Source organism: Phycodurus eques, chromosome 3 (genome assembly GCF_024500275.1).
Source record: "Phycodurus eques isolate BA_2022a chromosome 3, UOR_Pequ_1.1, whole genome shotgun sequence".
NCBI classification, from domain to species: domain Eukaryota; kingdom Metazoa; phylum Chordata; class Actinopteri; order Syngnathiformes; family Syngnathidae; genus Phycodurus; species Phycodurus eques.
In genome coordinates, this window is record NC_084527.1 from 26,968,670 (window position 1) to 26,980,697 (window position 12,028).

At 38.5% G+C, this 12,028-nt stretch overlaps 1 protein-coding gene across 9 annotated transcripts in view; it reads right to left on the minus strand.

Moving 5' to 3' along the window:
* cdca2 (cell division cycle associated 2) overlaps positions 1-12,028 on the minus strand; it is a 55,487-nt gene that overhangs the window by 6,337 nt on the left and 37,122 nt on the right. For 8 of the 9 annotated variants that reach the window (XM_061672955.1, XM_061672960.1, XM_061672954.1 and 5 more), the window contains 3 exons: positions 9,584-9,643; positions 9,297-9,365; positions 3,741-3,900 (listed from right to left, as the gene is read on the minus strand). In XM_061672955.1, coding sequence (XP_061528939.1) covers positions 3,741-3,900; positions 9,297-9,365; positions 9,584-9,643 — 289 coding nt within the window. The remainder of the gene's footprint in view (positions 1-3,740; positions 3,901-9,296; positions 9,366-9,583; positions 9,644-12,028) is intronic. The other variant, XM_061672961.1, reaches the window with a different exon arrangement.

Here is a 12,028-nt window from a genome sequence, read left to right on the forward strand (position 1 = left end):
TTTTGTTATGGGCCTTTTGCTGAACGTGTGTGAGCGAGCAAATCTGAATTTTTATTTTATAAATGTACTAAACAACTTTATAAAAAAAAAAAAAAAAACTGTCCCTCCCCACCACGGGTTTTTGTAGCCATTGTTCGAAAGGTTATACACGGAAGCAACGTCAGTGTTCACTTCTGTTAACCAGCAGATACTCAAATATTCGGCAAAGTAGTCAATGTGGGGGTGGAGTGTATTTTTTTTTTGGAATGCACGATAACTATCGGGTTCTATAATACTCGGACCGATATTGGACAAAATTACGTCACACCAGTCTGATATATAAACAAAAAAGAGGAGAAAGGGGCGGTTTGGCCACATGCAGAAGACGGTTGTCACACTCACACACACACACACACACACACACACACAGACACACATATATATACACGCGCGCATTCACTTATAGATATATACACACACGGAAGCTGAAATAATTATTTAACGTCAACATTTTTCTCATTAAATATATTTTCAAAATGTGCGATTAACATGAAAATTTCACCAGCTGTTAGGAACAACCTCAGTAATCCATAGATACAAAAAGTAAAACAAATAAGATCACCAATTAAGTTGTGTGTAGTAATGTGAAATCAAAAAGGGAAAAAGTATTGAACACGCCAACTGGTATTTATTTAATACTTTGTACAAAACCCTGTTTGCAATGACAGCTTCAAGACACCTCCTGTATGGAGAAACTAGTCGCATGCATTGCTCGTGTGATTTTGGCCCATTCCTTTACACAAGCAGTCATGCTTTTGACCTGAAAATTTCACCAGATGTTGGGAACAACCCAAGTAATCCACACATACATCAATCCATCCATTTTCTGAACCGCTTATCCTCACTAGGGTCACGGGCATGCTGGAGCCTATCCTAGCTATCATCGGGCAGGAGGCGTGGTACACCCTGAACTGGTTGCCATCCAATCGCAGGGCACATACAAACAAACAACCATTCACACTCACTACAGGAAATTTAGAGTTGTCAATTAACCTTCCATGCATGTTTTTGGGATGTGGGAGGAAACCGGAGTGCTCGGAGAAAACCCACGCAGGCACGGGGAGAACATGCAAACTCCACACAGGCGGGACCGGGGATTGAACCCCGGTCCTCAGAACTGTGAGGCAGACGTTCTTCTAAAAGGCATGGAAAGCTATCAATAATCAAACAACAATCCAGCCCTTTGTCAGTGCAAATGAATATCAGCTGGTTCAGTCCTAATTGATGGCCTACAAAAAGGGTCATTGCAGAAAGCTGTCTCAAGACCATCGTAAACTAATTGTTGCAAAACATAACGATGGCATTGGTTATAGGCGCATATCTAAGATTCTGAACGTTCCAGGGAGCACGGTTGGGGCCTTAATATGTAAGTGGAAAGCCAATCATACCACCATAAATTTGCCTTGATCATGTGCTGCTCGCAAGATTTCTGAAAGAGGAGTGCAAAGAATAATCAGAAGAGTTTTCCAAGAGCCAAGGACCACCTGTGGAGAGCTTCAAAAAGACCTGGAATTAGCAGGTACTTTTGTCACAAGGAAAACAGTAATGTACTCTGCCGCCATGGCCTGAATGCACGCATGTCAAAGCTCATTTACAGTTTCCTGAACAAAATTTGGACAAGGCAGTTAAATACTAGGAGAATATAGTCCGGTCAGATGAGAGCAAAATTAAACTGGATGCCATAATGCACACCACGTTTGGAGGAGAAATGGCACCTAAAACCACCATACCAAATGTGAAGTTCAGAGGTGGGAACATGATGTGGGGTTGCTTTTCAGCAAATGGTACTGGTAAAGTTTACATCACTGAAGTAAGGATGAATGCGCAAATGTACCGAGACATTCCTCGACAAAAATTTGCTGCCATCTATGAGGATGGTGAAAATGAAATGAGGTTGGACATTTCATCAGGATAATGATCCAAAACATACTGCCATGGAAACTCAAGTGGTTTCAAAGAAAAAAAATAAAGCTGGTAGAACGGCTCAGCCAATCACCTGACTTGAATCCAATCAACAATCTATAGAAAGAACTGAAACTCAAGGTCCATAACAGAAGCCCACAGATTCTTCAAGATTTAAAGACTGCTTGTGGGGAGGAATGGGCCAAAACTAGTGTGACTAGTTTCTCCATACAGCGGCGTCTTGAACCTGTCATTGCAAACAAAGGCTTTTGTAAAGTATTAAATAAATTCCAGTTGGCGTGTTCAATACCTTTTCCCTGTGTCATTTCACATTATTACACACAACTTAATTTATGATCTTACTTTCGCATCTTTACTTTCATACTTACTTTGTATGTATGGATTACTTAGGTTGTTCCCAACATCTGGTGAAATTTTCATGTCAATAGCACCTTTGGAAAGATATTTAATGAGAAAATGGACCACAGCAACTATCAATTGGATACCACTGGACACAAAGCAACCACAGTGAAGACCTAAAAGTAGATGGATAGATGAACTCATGAACCAACAGTTTTTATTTTTGGAATTCACATTGTGCACAAACAATAAGGCTTTTTTTTTTTTAAAGCATTAACAGCCTTTGTTCATCTTCACTTAAAGAGGTTGCACTTTTGCATTTGGTGACATATGAATACATTAGGGTCATGGCTGTGCATTTATGAGCTTAGACCAGCTGACTAGGAATAAGATTAAATATTCTTTGTACTACTACAAGTTTTGGAAGTGTTGAATTTGTTCAAACTAAAATGAAAAAACATCGAGAGAGAAAAATATTTCCTTCATCCCCCTTCACCAAAACCCTCCTCGGTTTGGGTACATATTCACAGTGACTACACTGAGCAAAAAGCACACTGTATGTACATTATATTGTCCTTGTCATGGGGGGGGGGGGCGGCGGCGGGTTTACTCATAATTAAAAGAGACATTTCGCAGTCCACAGCGCAAACGTTATGTTAGTAACGGGTGACTAATGTTAAACTCACTGATTTGCGCCATGTTGTTAACTTCACCTTCATCACTCGGGTATCTCAATTTGGCGTTGCATTTTGTAACCGCTGTCTTCCCGCTAATCAATCGAACGCTTCTCTTCCGTGTCCACTCATTGGTGACATAAGCGCGTTGTGTAATATACGCCATTGTCTGATTTGCAGTTTTGTTTTTCAATACGTTATCTGTTGCGCAAAATGCGAATTTTGACCTGCAAACTGCGACGCGAGACCGCTTAATTTGAGCCTTGCACACATACGTTCTGTAGGTAAGCAATGTTGTGCGTCAGTGGACACACATTGACAATGTTTTTTACATCCCTCATCATTTTGTGTGTCTAGGATACGGGATGCACATCAAATGAGATCCCTGAAAAGACTGAATACTTGCTATGAATGTGATTTCTTAGATTTGATTATTTTTAATAAATTAGTAAAAATCTAAGAATGCCATCATGGGGCGTGTAGAATTTTGAGTGATTTAAACCATTTTGGAATAAGGCTGTAACAAAACAAAAGGTGGGAAAAGTGAAGCGCTCTGAATACTTTCTGGAAGCAAGGTGTGCTGTAATTCATCATTTGTATTTTTAATTATTATTATTCTGACTATTAAGACACCTGGGAACTGTTTTAAATTGTGACGACTCAAAGTAATTCACAGCAACAGATCTGAAAGACTTTTCACTTCATTACAAGCATGCTTCAGTGTATCTTCATCATGATACAAGGGTTAAAACGTACACATTTTACCTTTCCTGCTGGTAGGGGGAGTGTGCTTTGCTGCTGCAGAATGATGCGTGAAGAACTCTGTGATAGGACTAAGGGTAGGATTCTTGGATGCATTTTCCCGAGATCCGTAAAGAGAGTAGTTCACCTCTTTTTTCCATCGATTTGATGCTGTAGAGGTCAACTGCGGAGACAAAATGTGCTTGATTAATATAATGGCACCAAAATTTCAGCCAATACTCAAATCCAAATTTTGTAAAAATTTAAACAACTGTGGTTCCCAGGGGGTCATAAAATAATTAACAACTAATTATTAAAAGTGTGGCGTATCATTAAAAAAGTGCATCACGCATCACTCACTTGCAGAGGTGGGTAGAGTAGCCAAATATTGTACTCAAATTAGAGTACTGTTACTTGAGAATAATATGACTCAAGTAAAAATTAGTCATCCAAGTAATTACTCGAGTAAGAGTAAGAAAGTACTCAGTGCAAAAAAAAACAACTACTCAAGTTCTGAGTAACTAGCAAGTAACTTCTGAATTTATTTTTGAAATCAGAATATGAACATCAAATAAAATAAAAATAACTAAATATGAATGTGCAAATTCAGATATTGCTGAACAATATCACTTAATCTAAAACAAATGGGCGGGGGGAATAAAATAAAATTAAAAAAAAACATTGTAGGGGTTTCTGGGTGCGCTCCTTGTGAGGATAAGCGGCTCAGATAATGGATGGATAAACTAAGCAATCTGGAAGACACTGAAGAGCACAATAAGCCAAAAAAAAAAAAAAAAACAAAAAAAAAAAGAATCTTCACGCAGAAAAACATTTATTTACACCCCGCAAGTACACGATGTACAGATTTAAGATTAAAATTAAATTTGCCTCATTTCTTTGCTTTTTTTGTTCTGGCCTCCAACTTGAGCCCGGCCCATCTCCAACTGCACCTGATGCCTGCTTAAAGCTGTACCACATGAATAGCGTCTCCTCTTTAAGCAATCTCATTCTGGAAAAGAATTGACTAAAATCATTGTCTGTTTCACTTCATTTTTCACTATAACCAACTTCAAAGGCTAATCCCAAATAGATCCTCCAGGAAAAGATTAAGTACAATATTTTTCAGTTTTTATTGGCCATTTCTGAATTTGAAGTTAGTCCATTCTGTGTTGTGACATAATCCCTAACATCGCTCCGTTGCTTAACATATTTAACATTAACATCCGTAAACGAATTAGCATTTCCTAATTAATACAAAATCAACGCCCGCTGGGACCGCAACTTGGACCACGACCGGCAGCATCTCAACGTGAAAATACAAAAGACTGGTGCAACAAACAAGGCTGATCTGATGAGCAAAAATATTGCTTAAACGTAAGAGTAGCAAAAGAGGATGTCCGCTCCAGAGGTGGGCAGAGTCGCCAAACATCGTACTGAAGTAAGAGTACTGTTATTTGACAATAATGTGACAAGTAAAAAGTAGTCCTCCCAAAACATTACTTAAGAGTAAAAAGTACACAGTGAAATAATTACAGTTTTTTCACGACCATAAGGCGCACTTAAAGTAAAATTTTCTCCAAAATGGTCGGGGTGGTTTATAATGCGGACCACCTTGTGTGTGCACCGAGTTCCAACATCTATAAATGTTGTGTGATGAGCACTCCGCTTGACTTTTTTTTTTTTTTTTTTTTTTTGTGAGCATTTCCTGCCGAAACACTGTTTACACAGAGGAAAAGCGGACGTGGCTGAGGACACAGGAGGCTGCGTGAAGGAGGACGCTAAAGCCACGCCCCGCGCCTGACTGGGAGAATTTTCGGGGAGTGCATTGTCCAAAACAACATCGGTTTGGCTAAAGACCCCCTAAATGTCCCCTACGAAGAAACACGCTTACGAAGCACAGCCTAATAATTTCAGGGAAATTACTAGTTTTAGGCAAAATCTCAACTTTGTCCTCTCTCTCTTTCCCGTCCGCACTGGACGCAGTAAATGCTCACGTTTCCAAATTTAGTCCAACACACGATGTTCCATTTCCCTTTTCGTACGCCGATTTTCCTTCTTTTTATCATTATTAATGTTATTTTCTTTCTTTAGTTAGACCCTTTCTGTGTTTCCCTCTAGATCCCTTGTAGATGTCATTAAATATACGATAAAATTCCACTCGTTTGTATTTTTGTGTTCTGAGTTTAAGTCAGCCTCTGTCATCTAGAACTCAAAATTTCATAAAGTATAGCAACCTTCAGATTACGAGACTGATAAAAAGGTTTCTCGCCACTTTCCCTAAATTTTATCCACATAAAAAATGACGTGGTACCCCTTTAATAGGTAAAATTAGTTTGATTTTCACAAGTAAATTTAAAATTACGGTAAACCGCAAGTAACGCAAGCGTCGCTTCCGGCTTATTCTTTTCTCCAAAATGAATTACATTTTTATTTGACTAATATACACTACAGTGAACTTAAGTCAAACGTCACTGTGATAATCACGTTGGATTGGAGCAACGGCGCACAATGTGAAGTCGTAAACTAAAGTCGAAAAATAGATCGTGCACGCAATTATTGATGAATGAAAGTAGGGAGCGGCATGTAGATTACTCTAACGGAGTAAAAGTACTGTTTCTTCTTAACATAAATACTTGAATAAAAGTAATAAGTATGCTTTATTAAAGCTACTCTGACAAGTACAATTTATCCAAAATGTTACTCGAGTAAATGTAACGGAGTAAATGTAGCACACTAACCACCTCTGCTCACTTGCAATGCAGTGATTGCTTCACATTACTGTGAGCAATGCATACTTCTATAACAATAATGCAGATGCAAGAGACTTAGTGTGTGATCCATTTACACAAGTGCTAGGACTCGCCATCTCCATTCCATTCGCTATTCGCACTGACCGTAACAAATGACTAGCGAATCACAATAGAATCCCTACTCCTTGTAGTATTCTGACATAAAGACATGTCATTGTCCAACAAATGAATATCCAATTTGATTATATGAAAATTATATATAGCTCCCTGCTTACGTCCTGGTCAGTTTTTTTTGGTTGCAGATTTTGTCACACCAGAAAAGACAATACGCTGATGCATTTTGGCTGGCGCATTTTAGCAAATGGTTTTCCCGCCAGAAAATGTGGCTGCCAAAACGCTTCTTTTTTGTTTAAAGTGGCTTACTTTAACCAGAATTCCTCACCGTATCTGGCTGTGGTCTGTTTTGCACCAGTCTAGGCGCAGTAAAATGAGTAAATCCACGCTGGCTGGCTGGGAACATCAGCTTCAGTAGCAGCTAGTTAGCCGCTAGATAGCTGTAAGTGGCTAGCTCTCATCACTCATCTGCCAAGATGTGTTGAATAAATCTTGTACAACTTTATCCAATTCACCTGTACCCGTCACAGTCTGCCATGAACATCCGTGCAGTTCCTCGGGCACGACCATCGGGCAGTTTGTTCCGAAGAGCTCATTATCTTGGAGCACACGGCTCCGTGATCCATCTTTTCAACTGCAAGACTACAGTAGCTAACTGTACAACTGGGCATAAGTGCACATGCAGTAAGTCAAAATGGCGATGGACGTAAACAAAGGAAGTGAATGCTGTGTACATTGTAGCTCTTTTCAGAACACAGTAAGTGGTAATACTCTTTGATTAATTTAGATTCTAATAATAATATTCTTTTAGTAATATTATTTTTCAGGCAGACTTACGAGTGGATCTGAATCACCACTGATTCGTTCGTAGCGCTAATTTACACCATTTCACGTTTTGACTGCGATAAAAAATAAGTACAGGACTTATTTCCAAATGGAATAAGAATCTTAAATTTTATGTCCGTCTCCATAAATACAATTAATGTACTGGTAAATGCCGCCCCTCCATATTGTGATACGCATCTTACATAATACATATTGTGTAGGGGTGTAACGATTTGTTTTAGCAACGACCTGATTGGTATCGCTGTTCGTGGTTGGCGATTCGATTCAAGGACGGTACTGTTTCATTGAGAACGATACCAAATGAACCGATTCAGAGGCTATAAATCGATTCACTAACTTTGTAGCTAAAGATTCATCCATTGTGACTGTGACAAATACCTGCATGCTGGAAAGTGCAGGTGAAATTTCTTACATTCTTATTGGTTTTTCTAAGGGTATTTGGATAAAAACTAATTATGGTCATTGAATATAAAGATTTTCCTGATGTATTTTCCTTTTATGTATCTTATTGTGTACCGTACTATATGTATTTATATGATGAGTCTGCTTAATAAAAGTTGATTGATTGATTGCATTGCTTGCAATAAAACAACTTATGTTTCTTCAGCTATGATTTTACTTGTTGGGCCTGTCTTTTTCCTAGAAAAGAGGTGTTTTAATTGGTGTTAGAATGATAAGGGGGTCTTTGGAAAAATGTCTCCAATGTCTCCAGGAGTCCCTAGCTGGACCCAAAGTTTGAGAATCCCTGTTCTAAACAGTCAAGTACTAATGGTTAGAAACAAAGCACTGTGAGGTTTTCACGAGAAAAATATTTTGGGAATAGCGTTAATAATACATAGACAGCTAAATAAATAAACAAACCTGCTATTTGTAGCACAAACGTGAGCTTGAAACAGTGTCCAGTAGTTGACGTTGCACTGGTTCTCCTCGTTTGCCCGAGTTTCCCCTCCTCATACTCTGCGGTTGTTGTTAGTGGCTAGCGAGCTAAGCTAACCAGCTTGAGAGGTTTCAAGTGCACGGTGAGTTGCTGTGAGTTAAACAGATGCATCCTTAACCCTTTTAAAACCACAAGGATCACCGGTGACACCGTGGCGCATGTGTATTTCAAATTACTGTAACTCCTATAATTTAATTTCATAACATATACATAATTTCTCGCTAGCCTCCTTATCTGTTATCCCAGACAGACTGGTGTCTTAAGCGACAATGAAAGTGCTTACAAAAACAACACACACACACGCATATACTGTGGTGTCTTGTCCAACCACTAGGGGCACTACGCAAAGGAGTGATTAGATGTGGGGTGTAGATTAGGACACAAGAAAGAGACGAAAGTAGCGTTGTGCCAACTGCTGTGTGCTAACTGAAAAATCAAGGGAAGTAAAAGGAATTACAAGCGTTTTTCATGGAAATACAATGCATACACACCTCAATATAAAGCCTGCCATGCTTAAATCAAAAGTGTAACTTCATAGTATAGAATTGATTGATTCCCTTTTAAAACAATTTAAATCAATATAGTTACATCCGGAAGGCTAACTTGTAGAACACAGATCGATCCAGTTGGATCGTAGGAATAGAAATCGATACATCGAAATAATGTATGAATCGTTACACCACTAATGTTGTGATATCATTTTGAGGCCATATTGCCCTTCCCGATGTGCTATTTTCTCTGGCCCAGCATCATCTACAAGGACTAAGGAATTGTCCATAATACCAGGATTGTAACACACCTATAGTTACTTGAGAAACATTTCCATACAAAACATTACATAAAATGTGTGTAATAGAGGCATAAATTATTTAAAAAAAAAGACATTTTCTTTTCTGACCAAAATCTGTGTAAAACAGGCCTCAGTAAACTCACTTTAATCGTCTCAGAAGGCTTGGCAGCAGAGCGTGCTGACTTCCTCACAGGTTTCCTCTCCTCAGGTAGCTAAAGGGAAGACAAAATTGGCAGAAAGATGATGAAAATGATACAGACCATTTCTGGAACACGCAGACACAGGGTGGATACGCTGAAATATGATTACTCTTACATTCAATGGAATTAAACAGTGTCTGTTGGCAGCTGTTAGATAAAGCAGAGATATAAAGAAAATAACGTCTGCTAAATGGTGAGATCAAGGTAAAAGCAGTTAATAGTCATAATACCTTTCTCTTCCGACTACGAACAACTGGAAATCCATTTGCAGATTCAGATTTGACCACTGCCTACAATGGGAGACATTCATTTTGTGGTCAGAAAAAACAGAACAAATTGGTTTGCATTGGAACCTCTAAAGTTCAACACAAACTGTTTTGTGGTGCTGGTTGAATTCCTAGGTGATCTACATGGATTTTTATTTCATGAACAAATTTTCTCCCCATTACATATATTGTAAAATAAATGTATTTTCTCTTGGCTCAAACTGTAGCTATAATGAAACCATTATTAACTGAACAGGCAATTTTCATTTTAACATTTTTAACTGTCACATACTGTATGTATAAAGATAAGTTAAATACAGTAAAATAAAATTAAACTACAGTAAAACTACACATCTGCCAGAGTAGTGGAAAGGCAAAAGAAAGGAGTTTGCACCAAGTGGCATTTTATAGGAATTGCTGGAATTAATAACCGTTGTTTGTCTGTTGGCAGCATGGTGTAATAGTTATAAGGCAAGAGGTTCGAATATCGATTCAGTTTGCTTGTGTGGTTTTTTTTTCCCCAGGTACTTTTGCTTCTTTCCTCCAGGTACTTTTGCTTCTTTCCTCATTCCAAAAACATGCATCTTATGTTAACTGGAGACTAAATTGTCCACAGGTGTGAGTGTGAATGGGTGTTGGTCTCCAGTATGTACACTGCGACTGATTGGTGACAAGTCGAGGGTGTAGACAGGTATCAACTAGGACAGTCTGCAGCTCACCCATAACTGTAATGAGGAAAAGCAGAGCAGATAATGGCTGGATGTTTGTCCGTGAGCATAACAACATACAATATCTTGAGCTTTGTGGTTGCTTGTGCTTGATTTGTTTCTTGTCATGGCATTTAATTAATTTAATATTCTAACTTATTGCAATTTTTTTTTCATCACACATTTATTTTTCCCCATTAATGCAACTCGTCTGTGGTGGCATCACAAAACCCCATCCAAAAAGCAAATTTTAGGTTTATTGTTTAGATGCTCAATGTGTTGCTGACATTACTCATGATTGTGGTTTGAACTGCAAGTTTTTTTTTGGTATTTGAGGAATTTGTTTTTCAAGAAAATAATGAAAAAATAAAGCTAATTCCAAATTGCACAGCTTTTGGGATGTTCAATGTAAAATGACAACGACATACAGCATCTGAAATAAGTGTTTAACACGTCACCATTTTTCATACTAAATATATTTCCTTAGGTGCTATTGACATGAACATTTCACCAGATGTTGGGAACAAAACAATCCATACATACAAAGAAATTAGAACAAATAAGATCAGAAATTGTGTGTAATAATTCGAAATGACACAGGGAAAAAGTATTGAACACATGAAGAAAGGGAAGTGCAAAAAGAAATGGAAAGCCAAGACAACACCTAAAATCTATCAATAATCAAACAACAATCCAGCACAGCAATCCAGCCCCTTGTCAGTGCAAATGAATATCTGCTGGTTCAGTCCTAATTGACAGCCTACAAAAAGGTCTCATTGCCAAGGTGTGAGTCAAGACGCATCTCATGAAGGGCAAGAGCAAAGAGGTGTCTCAACACCATCGCAAACTAATTGTTTCAAAACATAATGATGACATTGGTTACAGGAGCATATCTCAGCTTCTGAATGTTCCAGTGAGCATGGTTGGAGCCATAATACAGAAGTGCAAAGCCAATAATATCACCATAAATTTGCTTCAATCAGGTGCTCCTCGCAAGATTTCTGACAGAGGAGTGCAAACAAGAATCAGAAGAGTTTTCCAAGAGCCAAGGGCCACCTGTGGAGAGCTTCAAAAGACCTGGAATTAGCAGCTACTGTTGTCCCAAGGAAAACAGTGAGTAATCAGACATGCAAACACCAAAGGCATGTAAAAGGTCACCAAAAACAACAACATTGTCATTCTGGAAAACAATTGACTAAAATCATTGTCTGTTTCACTTCATTTAACTGCAGATTTTTTTTAACCACAGCATGAACATCAATAAAATAAAAACAACAAAATAAAATATGAACATGCTAATTCTGATATTGCTGTGTGTGTGCGTGTGTGTGTATAAACAGTCAAAACTACAACAAAACATCTGCAATTTGCTGCACGCATCTCTCAAGTTATAAGTGGGCTGAAGTATCCACATTTGGGCAGACAGTGCCAGAAAAATATGACAATACATGAAAGCTGTTGTTTTTTACCATCTTAATGTAAACAATTAACGCGCTGTTGCCTTCATGGTAGCGACGACCTTCCCAACAGGTTGGCCACATAGGCACGACAATCAGCCGGGCTGGCTTACCTAGTGTTAATACCTATGCCCGGGAAGCCCAATAGAAGACGTGAGGTCATGTGACTTTATTGTGTTGTTTGATTCGTGAACTAGACTTAAATGCCACTCGTGCTTAAATTGGATTGGAGCAAAGAGCGCCCA